The sequence below is a fragment of the Brachionichthys hirsutus genome, chromosome 4 (assembly GCF_040956055.1).
Source record: "Brachionichthys hirsutus isolate HB-005 chromosome 4, CSIRO-AGI_Bhir_v1, whole genome shotgun sequence".
In the NCBI taxonomy this organism is placed as follows: Eukaryota; Metazoa; Chordata; class Actinopteri; order Lophiiformes; family Brachionichthyidae; genus Brachionichthys; species Brachionichthys hirsutus.
Window position 1 is genome coordinate 4,759,041 of NC_090900.1, and position 23,954 is coordinate 4,782,994.

The window sequence follows — 23,954 nt, forward strand, 5'->3', positions numbered from 1 at the left end:
ACTATAAATGATTCCTGCACTTTCATTTAATTATTGGTAGGACTTAGCCTTGAGGTGAATTCATGTTTTTACTACAATAAGCAGCAGTGTTGTTGTTGTTTTTTGCATTTTTTTAATCGCATAAAACATTTTGTAGCTTTTTTCTTTTCTTTTCTTTTTTTTTTGCACAGTGCAATTAAGTTGCTGTAAGGCGCATGCGCATTGTATGCGCCGTTCTGATTGGGGTACGACGATCCGTCCGCATTTCCGCTATAACTAACGCTGGTGCGTAACACGAAGCGAACCTACCTGCGCTCCTCCGGCCGGGCTGCGACCCCCACCCATCATGTCTGTGTCCGGGTTTATCCTGGCGGTCCTCGCCGTGTCTCTCTGGCCCGGTAGGACACACACACTCCCCGCGCCGCTGTCACGGGAATGCCCGCTCCTAATCCCGGTGTTAAACATCCCGTTGTCGGCCTGTCCTATGACTTGTGACTATTTGCAAACGGTGCAATAAAAGATGCTGCAAGATGTCGATGAAATATTGTTGGTATATTTGAGCGCTTTTTCCCATTTTGACTTCCATTTCCTGTCTTTGTTATTTCTGGTGCGTCACCGGGATTTAAGGAGAGTCCGGGCTCGTCATCGACGCTTCGTCATTGGCCAAACGCAAGTCTCTGGTAGGCCTGATTTCATTTATAAGAGTCAAAAATAAATACATATTTTCAGTTTTAGTTCTCTGGTCTCTGCCTTATGTTGATTTTCTTTATGAATTTAATAATGCCCATGATTTTCATAGTCAAAAAAATACTGAATTTGCTTATTTTCCTATTCAAATAATTGGGCGAGACGCGAAGTGAGGCTTCATAACGGAAGACAAACGCCACAGCTTTGAGATTTGCTCCAAAAAATCAGGTCGGAAAAAACACAGACGAGGAGCGTGCGTCGGCGCAGCCGCGCAGAGCGCGTGCACGACCGCGCCAGCGCAGCCTGAAGGCAGAGAGAGCAGTAAACAAGCACAGTCAGAACAAAAACACACGCACACGCACACGCGTATAGGAAGGACGATGCTGCACTGGAAACGCGTGGGGACTTATTTCAGTGAGAAGGCGGAGGGGGGGGCAGACGAACTGGCAACAGATGCTCTTAATATAAATGTCTTCAGTCCCATGATCAAACTGTGATTTCTTATTTCCCCTTATTAGGATTCGGACACGTGTCTGGAATGCAGTCAAATCGTCCAGCTGTCAGCGAACATGATCTCCAGCAGAGATGCCAAGGTGAGGATGTCGGTGCCTCGCTCACTTCGGTTTACTGAACGCGCTGAACACAGCTGAAACTGGAATTGTCAGCGCGTGAGAGTATCGCTTTGGTCCGAATTGTTTTCATACATTCTACCTCCAATGGACGCCGCGCGTTGACCGTGTGCTTTTGCAGGAGACGGTATACGAAGCCTTGCACGCTCTATGCCAACGTCTCCCAAACGAGCAGGCGTCAGAGTGCGATTCACACATGAATATGTATTTGCCAAAAGTCCTGCAGCAAGCATCTGGTCACCTGGTGAGTTTGGGCCCGTATTTAGTCTGAAAGGTAAAAACGCTTTGGGCTTCTGTGTTTGATAAAGCATGTGTACCGGTGTGTGTGTGTGTGTGTGTGTGTAGAATCCAGAAGAAACCTGCGTGGCTTTTGGACTTTGTGCTGCCGACAAGGAAGAAAAGCCTCTGGAGCTTCCACGCCAAGCCACGAGTGGAGTCCCATCCAGCTCGCCGCTCGGCACAGACAACGTCCAAGTATGAGAAAGCAGGAGGCAATGTCAAAACGGAGCGATACGTTCTAATCATCTCGTCCCGTGTCCAGGAGATGTTTAACCCAGCTTGCACCTTGTGCTTGTATATCATGAGGAAACTGGAGACTCTGTTGCCCACAAATGTGACTGAGGTGGCCCCTCTTTGTTACTTCAAACACATATCCTGACCCCCCCCCATCGCGTGATATAAATGATCTTCCCTTTCGTTCCTTGCAGGAGGCTTTGATGAAGCTCATGGGAGAAGTCTGCTATCTCATACCGCATAGCTACGAGAAGCAATGCGACGATTTTGTAGCCAAATACGGCACGGAGATCGTTGAATTCCTTCTGTCGTCGGCGGCACCTCAAACGATATGCGTGCTGTTGCACGTGTGTTTGTTCAAGGAGCAGACTCCGCCAGGTCGGTTACTTCGGCACAACGAGTGATCCCCGCGGCTGCCGTTCGCTCATTCACCGTTAGCGCTGACGATTGCAGATGCGTCGCTGCCCTCGGAATGCCAGGCCTGCCGTACCCTGGCCGTCCTGAGTCAACTGTACCTGGGTCCTAATTCAACCGAAACGGAGACCTCCTCATTCTTCCGGTCCGTGTGCGTCCGGCATCCCAGCGCCATCCCCAAGGTCTGGTCCGTCGGCCGAGACTACGTTTCCGCCAGATGAAGGTCTCATGCATAACTGTTAAGTAATTCTCATCGCCTTTTCAGTGCGAGGCTTTCGTCAAAGTCTTTGGTGACCGACTAAAGAATTCTTTCGGAGACCAGATGGGTGGCGCGCGCGCTTGCGAAGTAAGGAAAAGGCTTCTTCAGACACATTTGTGCCATATACAGTGACGTCACATATTAATACTAAATGGACAAAAGAAAAGGGAGAAGCGTTCACAAAGTAGTGCAGACCGACAGGAGGAGGTCTGTAGCAAATGGATCAGCCGCTTTGACCCCGAATCTGACAGTGACTTTCATGTTTATGATGATAGTCCGTACAGGACACACCATGAGCAGAGCGATTGTTTGATTTTCTGAGGATCTTTTCTTCCATCTCACCTGCAGAGAGCCGATCTGTGTGTCGCTTCACGGACCTTGGAGCCTCTGGGAAGGAACCCTTGCACGTGGGGTCCGGGCTACTGGTGCAAGGACATTCACGCCGCTCAGAAGTGTGGCGTAAGTCGGAGTGAATCATTTTGCCGATTTACCTGGAACTGTATTTCAGGGCCGCTGTGACTTTGTTCATCATTTCAGTACTTGTTTCAGTTTTTTTTTTCTGCCTTTTTATTTTGCAGAATCAGGCCTTCTGTAAGAAATACGTCTGGAAGAACTGAACCGACGCGCGGCTCTGCATACGGCTTCACAAAAGTGCACTGTTTTTTCTATTTTTACTGTTATGTTGAAATGGCTCTCGTGCTATTTCAAATCAATCGGCAATAAATAATCATCAAATTTAATTTTTAAATGAAGACCGTTTGTGCTGGGTTTAGTTTTAAGTATTCAGCGATCGTTACTGATCAGAGCCGACTAGAAAGATGAATTCAAACATGTAGTTACCAAATGAAGGTGATTCCCATTTATTGAGGTTGAGTCCCTCAGCAACACTGGGTTCAAATCCATCCCGTGACGCCATGTCTTCATCTCCTCTCCAGGTTTCTGGTCATTCTTCAGATAATTTGTGAAAAAGATTTAGCCAAGAAAGAATTTATCGACTGAGGCAACAGTCAACATTAAAATTGTTTTTCAGGAACTGTTTTTAGGCCAACATAGCTTCCAGCATAGTTTTTCCATATTGACTAATCTTTACATTATTTATGGCTAAATGAACTAAATCATGATAAATTAAGTAAAACCAGAGCAATCCTGGCTTGTTTAATGGAACCGGCCTCTTCTGTAATCCTGGTACTGCTGTATAATTCCTGGTGCCAAGAACAACATGGAAAGCTCCAATGATTGTTATTAAACTACGACATACAGAAAAGCAAAGACACGAATCCTGGATCTTATTTATTTAGAAACTTCCACATAGCAAAAACGATAAAACACGGAAAACAATGAGCCATTTCAGCTTCTTTTTTTGTTTAACTGTAAAGAAGGTCCCGGATATAAAAAAGAATTCCGCTCTCAATCTAGATTTTGTCAATTTAATTCTTTGAAAATCCAAGTTTATTTTCTAAATGGTAGCACGCTTCAGACCATGTACAGCATGGGCACAATCCTGTCTGTTACACCTCTGTGTGGTTGTTGGTGTCTTCCTCGCTCTCTTGTCTCTTCCAGATCTAGAAAGGGGGGATGTCGCAGAAGTGACATCAATGAAAATGTACAACTCTGTCTTTAAGACCATGTTTACTTTACGTTGATTTAAAACCAGTCTGATAATGAAACAGAATTAATCTGATTGTGTTTGCTTTGTGCTAATATGTGTCATTAATTTACTGTGTGTGCAAGAATAAAAAATGCCTAACAGAGAATCTGTTGTGAAGTTTCTGGGAATCTACGATTGGAAAGGAAGCTCAATATTTTAGGGACCAAGATTAAACTTTTTTTTTTTTATTACTTGCTTCCCGGCTTTAGAAGCTAAATATACTGTAAGCCTTCTAGGCCGTGGGCAGAAGCTGCATGATCACAAGATGAAACCTGGAGTTTGCTACTCCACATTGAACAGATCTGAACGAATGTGAAGTCGATGGTCTACAAAAGTCACAACAATCCACAGTACGAGTGGGACAACTTGCCTGGATGTAGGCTTCTGAAAGCGTGATCATCTGGGGGAGGATGTCCGTCACCTGCAGGTCCTGCATCTCGTACCACTTTCCAGTTCCCTGATTTAAGCACATTTGACATCATTTGAACTCATAACACTGGCTAGATCCAAAAACATAACGAAAACACATTTAATACGCGCGTCGGTCGTATTACCAGAAGTATCTGAATGCAACCTACGTGATGCAGTACGTGTATTCTGTACGCTCCTTCGGTAGGTTTCCCATCATGCACAACATTGGCGACAAGGTCATACGTTGTGTTCTTCTCTGTAGCTTGAGCTTCTTCTGTCAAGTACTCACGAAGATCCACATTCCTGCTCAAGTCACAAGAACAAGTTCGCGTTAACACCTCACAATCATTAATTCCATGGCTCCGCGGGGATTTCCATCGAGGCCGCTTACGTGATAGGAAAGTTGACAATTGTGGGGTTTTTCTCCACAAAGAAGTTGTTTTTGGTGAATCTTTTGATGCAAAAGACGAGGTATGGAGGAAGTTTGGTCAGCTGGAACCTTTTGAGAAAATTCTCTTTGTAGGTTTTGTATTCCTGGATGTAAATGAGACGGTGCAAAATTAAGAACATGTCCTCAATTTAAAAAATGCACAGCATGTGTCAAACACTGTGGTGTCGTTAATAATTACATTTTGAACATGACTATGTTGAAATGTAATGTATTGTGTTTACCCATTCATCACAATTGTTTTGTCATTTTGCATGTTAGAGTCAGGACAAGATGGAATGTATCAATTATTACCTTCTCCAAGTTCCCGTTGAACTTTCCCAGGATGTTGAAGAGAGGCACCTGTGGGATAATGAGCTGCTCCTTCTCATCCTTGTACAGCGGAGCTGTTGGGAGGTCAAGGGTCAGAAACAGGAAGGTGGACTCCGACATCTGCTCCTGGTACTCCTCTGTAACAAGTAACGCCTCCTTCTCCTCCGGCAGCTAGAAATATAAACAAGTAAATTCAGTCTGCAAACTTCAAACTACTTTGCTTTTCATTGAGGTGCCACGTCTCATTTGAATTTCAAATAGTTGAAGAGAAACGCAATACTACACAACAAAATATCAAGGTTTAAAATGACCAAATTATCAGATGTTATTTAATCTGTATTTTACAAGAAACCAATTAGCTAAATTATTCATATTCCAGTTGTGAGGTTCATTATTTCATAACATAAGAGGGGGAAACTCACTAAATCTGGATGTGGAAGTTTCTTAGAGAAGATCCGCATGGAGCCTTGAAAGGCTTTTGTGACGATTGCTATTAGGATACAAAGCAAAGCAGAGGTTACATTTCTGAACCTATTAACATATAAAACATTTTTAATTTCAAACATACCATGTCTAAAATAAATGAAACCAAAGAGAACAAAATAGAAACAATGTCAAGTATTGACCTTTGATATTACCACTGACATGTCAAATAATCATCTGAGACAACATCAAAGACTTGATTGGCATATCATGACCAAACATCGACGGCTAAAACCCTTTTCATTATCCTTATACTCACATGGTTTCTTCTTTGTGCCTCCCAGAGCGCCGTGTAGAGCATTCAAGAACCACGTCATGAAGTCCACAGCATCTCCTGCAAGACAGAAAATCAATCAGCACTACCAGCTCGTCTCCGGAAGAGAGACTCCTCCTCTTCGGATCTTGCCTCATGCAGGACACAGAATGACACGGTACAATGGTTTCTGGCAACAAAGCCTTACCTTGCTTTGTAATCTGGAAGTTCTTCTTGCTGCAAAGCACCACAGCCTGCAGCATCTCATGGGGAGACACATGGGCCTTGAAGTTCCTTGGATTCCAAAGTTTACGCATAAGTTCACCAAACCTCTGCCCCAAGAGCACCATGATGTCACCCGGGGGCCTGCGGATTCCCGTGTAGTTTTCCTCCTCCAGGAAGTAATTTCGCAAAGGCGGAACATTAGAAAACGCCTAAGAAATAGAGGGAAATATCAAGCTGTTAATAATATTTAAAAGGTTTCTGACCGAGCCCAGATAAAATGCGCTTTGGAAGGCATCATTACCTGTAAAACCACATTGGCGTAGTCGTTGGCTTTGATGTTGTTTAGTCCCACAATGCCTGGCAGGTAGGTTGTTCCATCGTAGGCTCGGTACAGTTTACCTTGCTTGTCCAGCCCTGAGATATGCTGCTTGGTGAAAGTTGGCTTCAACACATACTGCAGAGAAGGTGGGAAATATTAACACAAGATGTGCCATTATTATATACACGTAAAATAAGAATCACCATAGGCTATGAAAAAACTATACTTTACTCATGATGTCAGAACATAGTGTGGACTCAGACACACCAAAACAGAATATTGCAGGACTTCATTGTGATGTCATATTTGAGACTAAGACGGGACGGCATAGAATCCATATGTTACTATAAAAATACCTTCCTACCTACCTTGTTATTTACATTTCGGCGGTGGCATAAATCAGTGTGGGATTTAAAGAATGGTGCTGAATGCGAAACTTAATTCTGCTGTGTATTACTGTGTTTGCTCACATTAACATGTCATGAGACTTTCCTTACCGTAATATCTTCCAGTGATGAGTCGATTATTTCATAATTGTCCGGCAGGCAGTAGAACTTGAGTGTGTGAAGATTCAGGAACACGTGATGGGTAAACTGGACACTGTGGGTGTAAGCATGGGACTTCAGCCCTCTACCTGCAAGCGTCAAAACACATGGAAAAAAACAGTCAGAGCACAACAAAGTGATCAATACAGGCTGAAATGGCAGATCATTCGTACCTTGAAAGTATTTCCCGCATATAAGGCAGGCGTAGACGTTTATGTGGGAGAGGGAGATGGAGCAAAGTTTCTCAAAGTCAAAGTCCAGCACACTCCTGACGGAAAAGCAGAGAGGATTGTTTTTTTCTGCTACAAAGCTCCAGAGGACATTTAGCAGCGACAAAGTCGGTTCACAGTTAACTTCTTCTCGCCTGTTAATAGTGTCAAGGTACGGGCAGTGGCGGCTCCTCCGGTCTTCTGCTAAACGTCCACGACACATTTTGGCTGCCACTGAAACATGAAACGAGCCGAAGAGAACAGCGTTTATCAGAATCCGAATACTTTATTAGCCTCAGAGGGAACTTCGATCAGCAACCGAACTAACTAACGAATCAGTTTAAATATTTGTTCACGCATGCTAGGCTTAGCTAACCACGCTAGCTAACCTAGCGTGCTAACTGCTGAAAGGTGATGGATTCGGTATACGGAGTGAAATGGATGGACGGTATTTATTTTTAACCCAGTTAAAACTGCAGTTGTGTGGACCCGCCTGTGTGGGACTGGTCCAGCTCGTGTTAAAAACAAGCGCTCTACTAGCATTAGCTCATAGCTAACCAAAGGTAAAACAGCGGGTGGACGTAAATTAACTCGCCTCTGTCTTCGTTGTCGTCATCGTCCAGGTCTGCTTCTCGTTCTCGTTTTAGAGACACCATCACATCGATTACCTTGAGCGCTAATCGCCAAAAACAAGAACGTGCAAGTTCTCTTCGGGGAAATGAATGGATGAACCAGTACGCGTCGAAACTCGCGGCGCTTGTCGGTCGAAGACAACGACTAACCCGGGGTTCGAGGCGAGCGGTGTCGTGCTGATTCTTTAACAACATAACCAACAATTTTATTTAATGTCCGATAGTTAATGCATATTTCTTGTGCGTGGCTGGTATATATATTTTTTTCTTTAAATATCAATCTGCCTCTTTTTAAAAGATAATTTTGCATTAAAGATAATTTTAACCCAAACTCCGGGATTGTTACAGTTGGACAACATTTTACTGTTAGCCAACATGTAGCTTTTGGTTTGACTTAGATCAAGGCTTGCTACAACCTTTAGCAAATACTGTCATTATATTGTAATTGTGTTTTAAGATGGATATATTAGGAGACGATGACGTGCATAAACCAGGTGGCCGGTTGGATATGAGCCACGGTTTCCTGCACCATATCCGGAGGAACCAGATTGCTAGGTAATGTTCCTAATCTGCTATTAGCTAGCTGGCTAGCCTGAGAGCTGGGTTGTTGTTGTTTTTTAGCATCATGCAGCCACAGTTTCTAAAACTGCAGGTTCAATTTTTTTTTTATGTTTTTTTCTTTTTTTTGAGGGAAGACTAAACCTCATTAACGGGACGGCTAGTAGTTATCACTGTTACGCTGTCTTTAAAGCGAAAATGTCACGGAGGGTCGCTCGGGCCTATTGGGCCAGTCTGAAGGGGCTAAACTGATTTATTTGCTAATTGCAACAGAAAAAAGACTTTTTTTACATATTTTCTACCGTTTGTTTTTTTTCTTCAGCAAGTTTGAGCACATTTTGCCCGATTCATTTGCTTCTTTCTGGTAATAGTAATCAGAACTCATTGGCAAATACATTTTCATGTAACCAAATGTTGGATAATTATTTTCCTGTTTTTTTACTTTACTGCTTTGAGGGCAGAAAAAAGTTGGAAAGAAAAAGTTGCCATTGAAGGAATTATATGTAAATACGAACAGGATCGGAAGTTTGGAAATGATAGAACCGGTGGAACGTTATCACATTGTTATTTAATTTGTTGTTATTCTTTTTTTTAAATGGTATTTTTACATTTCCATACAATAATAAGAGAGATTGTGTGTTTTAAAGAGATCACTATGACAAGGAGGTGAAGCAAGCCAAAGAGCTTCAGCGGCGAAGGCACACAACAACCCCTAGACGACCCCGTCGACCTGATATCCAAGTGTACCATCCTCGCCAGAGACGTGAGTTTGACGATCCCTCTTTCCTTTGTTTCTAACAGTTAATCAGCTGAATTGATTGATTAATTTTCCCATTTTCCAGATGCATCCGAACCAGACACTGGTTTCGAGGCAGAAGAGTGGAATGAGAGTGGGTCGAGCACAGAAATGGAGACTCATGGAACTGAACTCTTCTGGCTTGATTATCAAGCAGACTCTGGCTCCATTACTTCCTTCCTTGTTCACAAGGTTAGCGAGCCATCTTTTTCTTTCTTTCTTCAATCAGCCTGGGCATCCTTGCCTCTCTACTTAAAGAATATAAGCCGGACTTTGCATACTGTATATCGTTGATCCATTCCGGTTGTGAGTTTCGAATCCCAGATGATGCAGAATGAACACCTTGTCAGTTTTAGGTTTCGTGCTGGGCACCGTCCGATTCAAAGTCACCATCAAGCGCTGTAGAAGCCTTGTAACAAACCATGTATTTGAATGGGATTGATTTGAGCAGTGAAAAATCTACACACCCAAAAAAAAACAACACGTTTCATGTTATAAGTTGCAAATAATTATGATTGAGCTCTTCTACTGACAGGCACTCGTGTGTGTTTTCTAGCCATATTAGAAACCTGTATATAATTGCTGCCAGGTCAAAGTGCCTCTCTGAGTAACTCAACTTGATCGCAGCATTTTAAAATGAAAAAGGTCCCTCATCAGAACGTCCCGTCTTGATTCATTGCTGGCCAGCGGCTAATTCTCCAGTGATCTGTGTGTTTCTGAAAGGAGGATAAGCCCGAGAGCGTGGCGGAACGTGTGGCTGAGAAGAACATCCTGGATTCAGCCATGAGGACAGCTTTAGAAGCTCGAATACGAGACGAAATGGACAAGAGACGAGACAAACACTGAGTTATCCTGCCAGACAGTAGATTAAGATGATTGAGGAGCTGCAGGCAAAAGAAGCGAGGCTGTATTTGCCGTGTTGCACGCCTACGACGCTTCAACGCTGTTCACAGTGTTTGCTGGATAACGAGGAGTCTGGAATCAGTGACCGTCTTCAGAGAGGAAATGGTAACTATCAGGAACAGAATGATTAGAAATTAAATGTCAGGTTGGTGTTTACTCTATTTTCATCAACTCAAACTGTTACCTCATACATAAGTTTGGGGACAGTTCAATTTTACTGGACTGCTAAAATGATGTTGGTTTCACAGAGCACTGTTAACCTTCCTTTGTTGTTGAACATCACTTGAGTTTCCTGTGTTACCAAGAAGTTTTAAGTTTTTTTTAATTAGCAGGATTTATACTTTTTTGTTAAAATGCCAGAAACAAAACAAGTCTGTCAGCTATTATGTCTAGAAAAGCGAGATTATAGTTTTGTTTTTCTTCTTTTAGTAGGAGAGTTTCATGAATGTGTCCTTGAACGGTATGGTCATGTGGAGTCTTGTTTTTTATATTCTAATTTATTTTTAGTTGTTATTTACAGTTTATTTTTGATACTATAAAAAATATTTTACATATAAAATGGCTTATTTCTGTCTAAATGTGTCTGAATGTGCACTCGTGGAATTGAACAGCCATAAAATGTGAATTTCTTTTTCTTTGTCATGTATTGGGAGGGAAAAAATCACAACGATGGGTAAAAGCTATCTTAGATGTTACAAATGACAAAATATTTATCCTACATCATGTTCCCCAGCAGGGGGCAGTAGGAATCTGTTTTTTTACTGCAGGCCTGTGACCTTCGTTCCAATTGTCACATCACGAGATCTTGCTTCATTAGTGTTGAACGTGTTCTAAGTTCGTTCTCGATCCACAAAACATTAACAGCAAATTAATATGTTTCTTTTTTTCTGTATTTGCGTGGATAAGGACGGGATATGCTTTTCTTTTTGAACTTGCCGCCGCCGCCTTTTAGCCTGAAGATAAAAAGCAAAGTATTCGTGTAGTTTCCCTGCCTGGAAGAAAGTCAAGTTTGAACAAGCTAAACCAGTTTATACCAGGTTGCTGTTTCCAGGAGTCATGAACCATGAATTTATTAGGGGAAAACGTGCGTCACAATGGCATCAGCAACAACACTAGAAATTCTGCCTCATTTTTATTACTGCTGAGATATTTCTACACCTTGATTGGAGTTTGCCTATAGGACGGCACAAATCTGGAGTCGGCTACAATAAATGTCTGCTGCACTGAAGATTCCACAGGAGGGGGGGCTTTAGTAAAACGGGTGACCCTGATGTTGGACAAGAATCATCCCAAAGGTGTTCTGTTGGGTTGAGGTCAGGACTGCGTGCTGTGTCTGTATGGACTTTGCTTTGTCTTCTTGGAATTGGAAGGGGCCTTCACCAAATTGTTGCCTCAAAGTTGGGAGCATGAAATTGTCCAAACTGTCTTGATATGCTGCAGCAATAAGAGTTCCTTTCACTGGAAGCCCAGCCCAACTCCCAAAAACGCGGCGGTAGGAGGCATCGTTCGTGCACATAAACAGCAAACCCCACAGAAGTGTATCCCCGTTACTCGCTCTGCTGCTCTCCACGTTCATCCCTCAACTGACAGTTACACAATCACAACTCACATTTCAGTAGGGCGCCCTGGTGGTTTGTAAGGCCCCCTCCAGGCCACACAAGGACTGTGGTTGCACGCATACACATAATACACCAGAATGCATTGCATCGGATGTAACCCGATCTTTACCCCGCTGACCTCAGCTCAGCAGTGGATCCTCTGCTCCTCTCACTGTCTCAACACTCTATGCTGCTCTGCCAGTTACTGTGTGTCACCTGTGGGGGGGGGGGGGGAGGACGACAACATTTCTTCCTTGCACCACTCCTCTAACCTGGTCCACATTGTTTTGTTTCACGTCAGTTTCATCCACAGCAGCAGGCACTGTTCATGCTGTGATTCTGGTGCAGGGGTAAGTGAATGTTGCCCATTCACGGCTCTGGATGCGTAATGGCAATACCCCCCCCCCCCCCCCCCCCACACACACACACACACACAATTCAGAGAGTTAAATTTAGATGCTTAACTGAACCATTGAGGCTGTTGAAGTGCACAGCAGCTGTCGTGAAACTGCAGACAGGGCGGCCCTGAATTTCCTCGTGTTATTTGAGCTTGAACTTGATGCATGGCCCAACGGCTCTGTACTTGAATAGAGCTGGGTCAGCCTCTGGAGACGAGGAGTAATTCCTGATGGGACTTAACGTCATAAAATACTAGAAATAAACAGAAGTCATTTGGTACAGTGGTGATAAATGTTCTTCTCTTTTTGATTTGTTCTGCGCTGCCAAAGAGACGGAGAACCGTATGAATGATTGTTCATGCTCCTGCGGTGGCTTTTCTGCGTAACCTGAGCGACTGCTTCCTCTTTGATTTTGTTGGTTGATCTGTTTTGAAGGCCTGTGCTCTTCTCAACCAAGAGGTTTTTCGATTTAAGATCAAGTCAAACTAAATGCCTTCTCTTTGACGCTTTAAAGTTCCCACGATCTGAAGGAGGGAGAGTCTAAACAGACCCAACGCTCGTTTTCTTTTGTAAGACCAAGGCCTTTAAGGACTTTCAACGGAAACAAGACCGCAAGGGCTTTTTTTTTAAGTGCTCCTCTTAGACAGGATGTTTGACTTTATTTGTACTGTAATACATGCTACTGTGTGACTGTACTTTACTGTACTCTAACATTCTATCTAATAAATATATTCATTCATTCAGCCTTCGAGATCAATGTGTTTAGATAACAGTTCAATATGTTGGTTTGTGTCAGAGCCCTGTCATCAACTCAAGGTTTATTCTTTCACATACAAGTTCTCTTTTATCCTGACACAGGTCACCAATTAAAAAACCTGTAGCTCCTGTTCCTCTTGTCAGTTACGTAAGGTGCTTACCTCAAAGCAATGGTGAGAAGAGGAGAAATGCAAACTCATATACTCACTCATACAGTGGGGCAAAAAAAAAAGGTGGTCTAATATAAGAAGTACATGGCAGCTGCCTAAAGATGTACAATGTATTTAATAATCACTAGTAATACTAGCAATTAATTTTCACTAGTTTAAGGCTGTTTTTTAGTAATGTATCATGTGACCAAGAAAATTCACAGGCGAATATTATGTTGGAGAAAATCCAGTCGTTTTACAAAATAAAACGCCTTTTACACCAGGGGCGTCCAAACTGTGCCATGGAGGGCCGAGCGCCCGAGACGCTGCAGGTTTTCTTTCCAGCCGGTCACGAGAGCAGGTGATTTTAATTATCAACACCTCCTTCAATTTGAGAGAAGGAGCTCATTAGTGAGATCAGCCGCTGGAGATGGTTGGAAAGCAAACGTGGAGTGTCTCAGCCCTCCATGGCATGGTTTGGACATCTCTGTTTTAGACACTAATAATCGATAAAACGGAAATTGTATAAATTAGTTATTCTTTCTGTGCGGCCCGGTAACAAATGGGGACCACTGGTCTAGAGCACTGCCGAGGTGCCCTGGAGCAAGGGCCCCAAACCTGGTCCGGCCCCGATTCCTCCTCTTCTATCTGCATGACTTTTTGTCATGCCTGTAGAGCCAGGTTGTGATGGCATAAAATATATAAATCATTAGACTTAGTTCCACTCCGTATATGTGCCACCATTACCCACAATCTTGTCTGCAGTTTCACAAGAGGGGGCCCCGCCTTTAAACTCTTTAAAGGATCACTGCGTTAATAAAACTGACTATACACCACCGAAGAAAAAGGAACGATACAGATGGTATTACGAATCAAAAACATTAAACGTGAAAACCTATTCAAAATACAAACTTTTATAAACTGTTCATTCTGGGACTTTTATTTGGAAAGTGACAATTATTTCAATAGTAAAAAAAAAATAACTTCCCATTGACATTTGTTAGCACTAATATTACACAATATTTGTAAAATACTAGGCAAGATGATAAAAAGACTTCAATCTTTATCGTTAACGATCCCAGCCTTTGACGTACAGATTTCATCGAACGGCTTTCACAGGAAAAACTACAAATGTTCAGTTTCGTTTGAAACCTGAAGCTGCCAGCCGGGTCCTTTATCGCCACCATATATTACGGCAGTACATGAGGTACTGTGCACCTTATGAAAGTTTCTGATTTAGTATTACTTTTTATGAAGACTGTAAGAACCCTTATTTAAACCACCTTATCCAAGGCTTGTCACGATGACTTTGACACGACAGGTCGATCATTCTGACCTGCCTGACTTCAAGTCATTTATTATTGGCTCCAACTACACTTCAAGGTCCATGGATGGATAAGAGTAAACGTTTCTTATGTGTTAGATAACATTGTGAAACATTACCTTATCACGGGAAAGCCAATAAAAATACATTCAGATACTCTGTTAAGTATTATTAACAGGACGGGACGACCTTTAACACAGAATTACATCCTATTAAACTCTTCTCTCTAGCGGTTTCATTAAAGCCACTTCACACATGCATGTTCTGCGCAAAGGAATGCCAGAATTAGCAAAGATTATTCAAATTGAAACTGTGCGCACACAAAATTACATTTTCACCCTTCTATGGGTTCATCTGAATGACAGGCCAGAACATGCATGAAGGGGGCAGAGGGCGAGTAGCAGCACCCCCTCCCCAGCCAACAGTCCACTTGAATTTGTTGGGTCTGGCGTGGGATTTGAAACACACCGGTTCCCAACCCACCTCAAGCATTATGTAAAACTGACAAATTTATCAGAAGGTCCCGTGAAGACATTTCCGAAGAACTTAGACCTTTCTGGCAATTATTTCATGGCTCAGGAGTTCGCCTCGTCTTCTTATGAATGAAGCAAAAGCACGAGTTAGGCTTGAATCCGTCTAGGAGTACTAGGCATTTGAAACAAACCGGACTTCTCCTTAATCCGAGGAGGCAAACAAAATTCATGACACAGAGGCTGTGATGTGAAAGGAGTAGTTGTTTATTACAGAGCATAAGGGAGCTACCCACTCTAGACATGAAGCAGAATACAGTACTATGAGCTACGTGTTCCTCTGGAAGTTGGACCAATGTCGGTAAAGAGCGAAAAGCAAATGGGCAGTAGAGGAAATAGAAAAAGGCACTCTTACACTTACTGTTGCCAACGTGATGACCTCCAAGCGGTACAAGGAAACAAAACCAAAACCATCTCACAAATGGGACGGCCATGTAAACGAGGCTGGTTTCTCTGTACTACACCAACCAAATGTTACCATCCCATTCGTGGCGACACTAGAGCCCAAGCACTGGTACAATTCTTGACTGACTGCAAAACAAATCAACCTAAAACTCAGCTCTACAGTCCGCGAGTCATCTGTAAAATTGCCATTAACAGTACCGAGCCGAGGCTGGCCAAAGTTTCTCTGTACAACACTCTGGAGCCTCAGGCCACACGCTGAAAAATATCAAGTCAAAAGGAATTCGAGATTCAATAAGTGGGTCTAAATCCGCCATCTGAAACCTTGGCTTCTCTGTATCCACGCCTAGTTTCAAAGAACAGACAGCGTTTGATGAAATCCTGGTCAGTAAGACTCAGAGGCAGAAAACACGCTCCCCCCTAAGAATAAAGATGGGACCAAGGGTTCACGGTGCTCAACCTGCCGTCGGTACCCTCGGACCAAAAGGTCAGACAGTAAAACTACATTTCAAAGAGGCTTCTGCTAAAAATATTTATGCATAAACAATCCAAATTTCCACCATAATCAAGTACAATCAATACATCTGCAGACCAGAGCAGTGGCATAGCAGCTCCTGACTTTTCTGTATTACGTCAGGAAACAGCAAAGGTCTGCAGAGGCATCTGAGGAATCTCCAAGAGCTAGCAAGTCCCAGTTTTGTCATGTCCCTTTACCTGCAACGCATCGCATTTCACGAATACGGCAACATCCCCTCAGTTAAATTGTGTCGTTCTAGCATCCTCCACAAAGAAGAAAGGAATCAAGCTGAAAATGAATTCTGGGTCAGGGAATTATACCAGATTTTGGAAAGAGGAATGTTTAGGCAGCTCAACTTACGAGACTGAGATCAGTAATTCTGATTATAATCAGGCTTGGTTTTTAAATGTTGCTCAGACACATTGCAATAGTAGCACCAGTAAATTAAGAGGACTATTGCATATAGCGCAATATGTCACTACGACACCAAATGACAGAAACGACAACGGCGAGGAATGCCAAAAGGAGAACCGATCGCAGCTATTGATCTACCACGAGGAGCAGAGGGACGTCAAGCCTTCAGAGAACACAGAGCGTAATGATGGCGCACGGGGTTCAAGGAACCCGTCCAATCCTAAATGATCACGTTTGAGGCACGCCTACATTGACCCAGTATGATAACTGCACCCAGCAGAAAACAGCAACAAGACAGAGGAGTGAGGAAAGGAGTGATACCATTATTATGAAAGATAAGTGCATTCCACCCCCGGAACCTTGGAGGCTTCTCTGTAGTATACACCAACAGGCCTGGGGGGGAAAAGCTTAACAAGATTAGTATTTGAGCTTTTTGGGCACCTCCCATGGAAAGGAGTCTCGGCCAAAGTGGCCATAGGCTGCAGTCCTCTGATATATGGGCTTCTTCAGATCCAGCTCCCTGGAATACATAATCAACACATTTAACAGCAGTCACACAGGGACCACAAACAGTCATACCGATCATATCGGCCAATGGGAATGTCGAAAACTAAAAAAAAAAAAAAAGATAATTTAATGCAAGATTAGACCCGCTGGCAAAGAGGGGAAACGTGAACCCCTGGCACTTACCCGGCCAACCCTCAGCTGTGTGCCGACTGCCGCTCGCAGACGAAACACTCGTCCAATTTAAAGAGGCTTGTTTAACTAGGCAAACCATAGTAACTATAGCAACGCCCCGAAGCAAGGAGACTTTGCCCTCACCATTAAGCATAGCCTTTAAGGTCTGAGCTATAGTGGAACCATCATTTGGCAAACTAATAGTTTTGATCCAAGTTAAAACAAAAACTTTATTTCAAAATAAAACAAAAACAAAAAATATGGCAAAAGAAACAGGGAGGACCCAGGAGCTATTCACTGAGTGGCAGGTGGCTTCAGGTTATACATTACCTGACGATGACTCCAGGACGGAGGTCAAAGTTCCTTCTCACAATGTCAAGAAGTTCTCTCTCACTCTTGTGGGATGTCCCATAGTGGAAGATGGAAATGGAAAGAGGATGGGCAACTCCAATAGCATAGGACACCTAAAAAAAAAAAAAAACATCGGGTAAGCTTCTCTTTCACACAAGATGGCGGGCAGGATGTGACAAACACCGACCTGGACCAACACCCTCCTGCAAAGCTCGGCCTTCACCAGGGACTTGGCCACCCAGCGCGCGGCGTACGCAGCGGAGCGGTCCACCTTCGTATAATCCTTTCCAGAGAAAGCGCCGCCGCCGTGGGCTCCCCAGCCGCCGTACGTATCAACGATAATCTTACGCCCCGTTAATCCAGCATCACCCTGTAATGGAAGAACACACCGTTGAACCGCCAAGTAAGGCAACTCAAGCTTAATTGCTGACGTTGGATAAACCCACAAAGACGGACCTGTGGGCCTCCGATAACAAATCTCCCGCTAGGCTGCAGGTGGTAGACGGTGTCATCATCCAGATAGGTGCAGGGAACAACAGCCTTGATGACCTTCTCCTTAAGGGCAACTCTCATTTCTTCCAGGCAAACATCCGCATCGTGCTGGACAGAGATCACAATCGTGTGCACGCGCACCGGGAGCATGGCGCCGCGGTCCTGCCGGTACTGGACTGTAACCTAAGGAGGAGGGGGGGGGGGGTTAGCTAAACCCCATTAGCTGAAGAATTAATGTTTGTTTTTTTGGTTTTTAACGGGCACAGCAGCTCTACCTGCGTCTTTGAGTCTGGCCGGAGCCATGGAAGCGTGCCATCGCGGCGCAACTCCGCCATCTTTGCATTCAGCTTATGGGCGAGGACGATCGTCAGAGGCATACACTCCTCGGTCTCATCGGTGGCGTATCCGAACATCAAGCCCTAAAGAGGGGATGCGGCCGTTTAGAAATCGCCTCGAACATTACAAACATGTAAACCCAGGAGCATGACGGATCAAAACAAACCAACGACCGACCTGGTCGCCGGCGCCGATGTCCTCCTCGTTACGATCAATGTGAACGCCCTGAGCGATGTCGGGAGACTGCTGCTCCAAGGCCACCAGAACATTGCAGGTCTTATAGTCAAAGCCTGTGCAGAAGACAATGGTTCAAGACAACGTTATTATGCCCCGCCCCCCTCAAACGGGCAACAGTTCAAACTACAAATATATATAAAAACAAAAAAAACATGTCACCTTTGCAGGAGTCATCATATCCAATCTGGCGAATGGTGTCCCGTACAACCTTCTGGTAGTCCACGGCGGCGCGTGACGTCACCTCGCCGGCCAGCAGGATCATCCCGGTCTTGGCGACGGTTTCTGCACATCAAACAAAAGGCAGGAGCATGAGGTCCCCACTGGGCGAATATGACTATTATAATTTTCCATTTATTATTACTATTTTTACCACATGCAACTTTGGCATCGGGATCCTGCTTGAGATGTGCATCCAGAACCGCGTCGCTGACCTGATCACAGATCTTGTCTGCATAAAAATAAAGACAGCAACGATTGAGCAACAGTAACAGGCAACACCGAAACACACTCGCCGGGGCTGAACGTAAGCTGCTGCCCCATTTGGACGCGTCTAGCAGGCGCAGGTGGGAGGGGCCTTCCAACAATCGCCATTGCAGCACGTGGGAATGTGGTCAGGAAGGGGATTCGTGCGCCGAACGAGGCTGGGGGACGCGGGACAGAGCCCTTAATATATTTATTTACGCCCGCCAAGAGCAAAGTCACGCACCGTCGCGCCACGCGCTCAAAGCAAATGGTCGACCGTACATTCAGCTAAACACCGCGTCGTAGGGAAAGCACCGGAATGCTCTCCGAAGCTCCGACTCATCGCTCACATCGTGCTGTCGACGGACACATAAGCTAGCTAGCGCTGTAGCTAGCAGCGCGTGCTCTGGAGATCGGCTACGGCGCGCGCCTTCCAAGGAGGCGGAAAAGGCCGCCGCGTTCAATATGGATGACGTACGGGGGGGGCTGCATCAATAATCAATACAGAGCCGCACCGCGTGACGGGAAACGTAGTACAAACAAACGAATAAACGCCGCTTCTCGAACGGCGCCCCTGTCATCGGGCGAGCTGACGCAACACCGCCGCGCCGGGTTCCCACCTGGGTGTCCTTCTCCGACCGACTCCGAGGTGAACAAGAAGCAGTCCTCATCAATGAGGGCGTTATGGAAGCCGTTCATCTCTCCGTTCATCGTCGGGCGCCGGTTCACAAAGTCTCCGTTGGTATCGAACTGAACTGTGCCGCGGCGTCGTTGTTGTCGTTTATTATTATTTCTTCTTCGGTGGTTTTGCAGCCTCGCTATAGATTGACCCTCGAGCCTGAGCTCTGTGGCGCAGAGTTCCGGTATTTATGCGACGGAGTCAGACGCTCTGACGTCAGGAGGAGGTGGCTTAGCGCCGCTGAGCCAATCAGGGCTGGGCGTGTTTCTACGGGAGCGGCTCGCCTCGTCGGCTCGATGTAGAATTATTAAATTCACTCTGCTGAGGTGAAACTTCGATTTAGTCCTGACTTCCTGTGTCATTCCGTGCGTTTTTCATCTTTTGTGTTCGTAACTCAGATTATCTTTGACAGAAAATCCATAAGAATCGTTTTACGGGTTTGTCTGGAGCGTCGAGAAAAGCTTGCTGAGTTAATGAAATCCTCCTAAATGCCATTTCAAGGCTGGGGTTTCGTTGCAGGCTTTGTTGTATTCACATTTTGACAGTCTGGGACTGGTGGTCAAAATCCTCCCCCGATTACAGTGATCTGTGGTTGAAAGCCAAGCACAAGCCTTTATTTTGTATTTCTGTTGGGTAAAATGAGCTGTTTCTACACATTCATTATACTAGAGCACGTCTCTGGTTCTAAACGAAAACCATCCTTGCACTGAGGCTTGAAAAGATTTCATTAGATGCAAAATATTGTGCTGCCTGGATGTACGCATTGTGTTGTGAAGATTGATTTTGCTGGTCCATGATCACTTGTGCCGAAGAGCTTATGTTTTTGAAGCTTTTTTTTTCTGGTATCGGTATTACTCGTCCAAAAACATGAATAGATTTTGATGAAATTATTTATTGGGAGTGATAGGGTATATACAGTCCAAGGAATAACCGTGGGCGAGCCGCCAGGACTTACAAGCACGTCATGGATACAAAGCTCGGACGTAACACACAATGCCATCTCAGTGTGTGAAATGCAGGTTAGATGGTCTGCGTGAGCTCTCTGACTCATCACCATACAAACACCCACACGTGTATTGGAACAATAAGCTCAAAATTAGCATTCATAAACCCATAATTTATGTAAACTGTTTATTAAGCTGTCAAAAACATGCACTTCAAAGTGAAGTAAAATTGGGCGGCTCTCCGTGCATTTACAGTATAATGGAATAGATTTGTTCAGCAGTGCAATGTTGTTGTTTTTAAATGATGTCATATATAAAAACATTGTGCGTATTCCACTTGGACTAAGTGTACCATGCGATAGAAAATGCTCCCTAGAAACTATTATTCGGGTTTAATTTCATCCCAATGCTGGTGTAGTAAATCTAATAAGTTGTTTCAGCTGCTATCACAGGATCATCAGAACACGTGCTTCATCGATGGAACAACCATCCTGTACATTCGGAACAAAGTGAAAACTGGACAGCGGATGCAGCAACAGAAGATGGGGATATTACAATATATTTATGCAGAATTTGATTACACGTTACTCAAAAAGCTCCCATATGCCTTTTTACCCTCCGGGGCACTGGTGTGTAATATGATTGTGAACATGCTGCCAGGTAGCAAATATAATTAATATATAGTTAACGTTTCTGTAATCTTTGGTTTTTACAAGATTAAACATTTGCCTGAAATAAAGAAACCCTTCCTCTTTGTTCACTTGGAGAATACATCTCATGCTGCAGCACTTAGATCCCTGCATTTTGCCTTTAAAAAAAAATACACTATTCTTTCAGATAAAATGGTGAAGATGCAACATTGCAGTTTCAAAGTGGTCCAACAAGACAGCTCAGGTCACATAGTTTCTTCTGTTAATGATCCCATTTCAAAGCTTTCCAAGCGGCAAGTGGGCGGGGCGAATCATATCTGCAGCCAAAGTCGAGTCTTTCTCAAGAGACTTTGAGGAAATATGTTAACCATGTTTCAGCTTCACTGCTCAGATAACTTGAACAGAAACTGTTCACCATAACATCTAGTTGGAATGGCGAGACGACATTTTTTGGACCGTCCCAAAGTGTTATCTATCAAAAGTGGTTTCAAGGGAGGAACAAGTGCTGCGTCATGAGCAGACATGGCTCATTGATTCCCTTTAAAGCCTGTACCCAGAATTAAGTATCAGAAAACTCTCATTTTTGGAAGAACAAAAAAAAGATTGGTGCTTTTTATGTGCTGATGATCACTCACAAACACACACACTAGTCTGTAAATGGTAAAACAATTAAAGGTAACAACTGACACACAACTTCATTTTTCTCCAAACAAGAAAATGTGTTTATTTTTTAATGCATTACATTTTCAGGAATTAATTAATTTGATAGAACATTTAACCAAAAGTCTGAGTCTCTTCACAACAACAGGTTCACTTGTTGTCACTTCGCACAGGTTTTGTCAGTTCATTGATTGTTGCGTTGGCTTTCCTGATCAGTATAATATAAGCAACTCAACACCAGACTAGTGTTGCATCAGACAGGTACGGTTATTTGTCCGGATGAATGCGGGCAGGGTGGACACGCTCTTTTCAGAGGTCAGAAGCATGATGCGAGATCAGCACGCTGCTGCCTTTAGCAGGACGTGCTATAAGCATTTGTGGCCAAAAGTACAGTAACAGCAACTTTGAACAATAATAAATCACCAAAAGTTGGCAAGCTATCCAAAGATAAATAACAGACTGGAGGCCCAGCGTGTAAGGACGGAAAATGAACTCAGTTCTCTTGCATAATTGGGAATGAAACAGTTCATGTACAGTAAATTAATCCGCCGCAAATGACCTTTGGAGTCATTGTTTTCCAGTCTTGTGTTGTTTTCAAATGGTGGATTAGAATGCTATCAGACAGATCTTTGTTGCTTCGCTTTGTTCTCAAGTTTTCAACACCACACCCACATCCACACCCACAGACACTTAAATTCTTCAGAAGGGAAAGTAAATCTTTCAGTCATCTAGAAAGTGTGCTTTTAACTCATGCAGATACAGAAACCACAAAGAAAGGAAACTATTACGCTGCAAACTGAAACAAAGGCCATAAATATTAAGAGACTCAGGAAAAATGTCACAATTTGAAAATCAGTATATTTTTGAGTTTTGGAACAAAGTCAGCAATTCCTGAAATTTGTCTCACTTCACTTATCAGATGACAATGATTCACATATTTTAGAAGAAAATCATTTATATCATTAATGTCTTTGTCAATTTAATTCACAGCTTTACACACCTGTAGACTAAGACAATCCACACAGCAGACAATAATATCAATATTCAATCTCAATTTTTAACCAAACCAAATTCCTCAAAGAAAATTAAGATAAATGTTTTTTGTTTTATTATTTATTAGCATTTCCATTAAAGGAATAAACCCTCACTGGCTAGCAGAATTCAGGCTTATTTTAACTGTTAAATAAGAAAATAAATACACAATTTAAGTAAAATAACCTTTGTGTCATAGATTTTCTTCTAACTTTCTACAATACTTTAAAATTGTCCATATACGTTTATATTTCTTCTATTTTAGCCACATCATTACAAAACATTTAAATTCTATAGCCAGAGCTTCACAATTTCACAACAGATTGTCAAATGTTTTTGACTGCAGCTCTGATCATATTTATCTAAATAACAAAGTCAGACAATGTCATACAATCTTTAACAACTTTAAACATTTTTACATTAGATTTTTCATTTCAACATCAAGAAATCAGGCGCATTTACTGTGAAAATGATTCAAACATTTCATATCCGTGCAAGCATCTCCGTCCTCCATTTTCTTCACCTAATATCTATAATAAAGTTTATAATATAGTTATACATGTTTTCCTAACACATTTCACATCCACGACTGTAATAAAGAGTCAAAAACAGCACTTTACAGCACAGATATCACAGTACCGGAATGTACAGTATGTCTAGCAGCAAAAACGGTGCAAACAGTCAAACCCATGCACTGTCACAGTTACACACACCCACAGACACACACACACACACACTGAGGTTCTAGCTACGTCGGCACACACTGTCCTACGCTAACAGTTCAAAGTACATCGTCTAAGATGCTGCTTCGAAGGTCACGTGCTAACGATGAAACGCCGGCTAATCAGCAGGATCAATTATCGGCGGGCGGAAAAAACCTCCAAACTGTTACACATGAACTACATGTCAAAAGTCCAAACGAGAAGCTAGACAGCTAGATAGACAGACGGACGGATGATAGGACATTTCACATTTCTTACATGTATCCAGATTGTCAGTTTTTCTTGCTTTCATGTTGAAACCATAATATAAAATAGTACAAAAACAAAACAAACAGTTTTGTAATAGTAATAAAAAATGAAGATGATTTATATTTTCTGATCATAAAAAACAAAAGTTGCT

General features: G+C 43.2%; 4 protein-coding genes across 4 annotated transcripts; 2 read left to right on the top strand and 2 right to left on the bottom strand.

The window, feature by feature from the left end:
* The first annotated feature begins 273 nt into the window (after positions 1-273).
* On the top strand, positions 274-4,036 carry sftpbb (surfactant protein Bb). The gene is made up of 11 exons (XM_068761051.1): positions 274-377; positions 607-659; positions 1,185-1,259; positions 1,417-1,539; positions 1,641-1,769; positions 1,837-1,917; positions 2,003-2,186; positions 2,262-2,404; positions 2,488-2,568; positions 2,830-2,940; positions 3,060-4,036. Exons 1-11 carry the CDS (start codon positions 326-328, stop codon positions 3,096-3,098), a joined length of 1,071 nt encoding a protein of 356 aa, XP_068617152.1. The 5' UTR covers positions 274-325; the 3' UTR covers positions 3,099-4,036.
* On the bottom strand, positions 3,990-7,996 carry usp39 (ubiquitin specific peptidase 39). The gene is made up of 13 exons (XM_068761052.1): positions 7,930-7,996; positions 7,490-7,568; positions 7,299-7,393; positions 7,078-7,214; positions 6,563-6,715; positions 6,245-6,470; positions 6,043-6,117; positions 5,723-5,790; positions 5,283-5,471; positions 4,932-5,074; positions 4,708-4,843; positions 4,500-4,586; positions 3,990-4,043 (listed from the first exon to the last, which is right to left on the bottom strand). The coding sequence occupies exons 1-13, from the start codon at positions 7,988-7,990 to the stop codon at positions 3,990-3,992; spliced, it is 1,503 nt and encodes a 500-aa protein (XP_068617153.1). The 5' UTR covers positions 7,991-7,996.
* Positions 7,997-8,389: 393 nt separating this feature from the next.
* Positions 8,390-10,691, top strand: c4h2orf68 (chromosome 4 C2orf68 homolog). Its single transcript, XM_068738722.1, has 4 exons — positions 8,390-8,521; positions 9,172-9,287; positions 9,367-9,512; positions 10,044-10,691. Exons 1-4 carry the CDS (start codon positions 8,424-8,426, stop codon positions 10,164-10,166), a joined length of 483 nt encoding a protein of 160 aa, XP_068594823.1. The 5' UTR covers positions 8,390-8,423; the 3' UTR covers positions 10,167-10,691.
* A 4,471-nt stretch (positions 10,692-15,162) lies between these two features.
* mat2ab (methionine adenosyltransferase 2Ab) lies at positions 15,163-19,669 on the bottom strand. The gene is made up of 9 exons (XM_068760662.1): positions 19,488-19,669; positions 18,776-18,853; positions 18,565-18,687; positions 18,346-18,458; positions 18,108-18,251; positions 17,797-18,015; positions 17,528-17,710; positions 17,320-17,453; positions 15,163-16,831 (listed from the first exon to the last, which is right to left on the bottom strand). Exons 1-9 carry the CDS (start codon positions 19,576-19,578, stop codon positions 16,729-16,731), a joined length of 1,188 nt encoding a protein of 395 aa, XP_068616763.1. The 5' UTR covers positions 19,579-19,669; the 3' UTR covers positions 15,163-16,728.
* Positions 19,670-23,954: the final 4,285 nt, after the last annotated feature.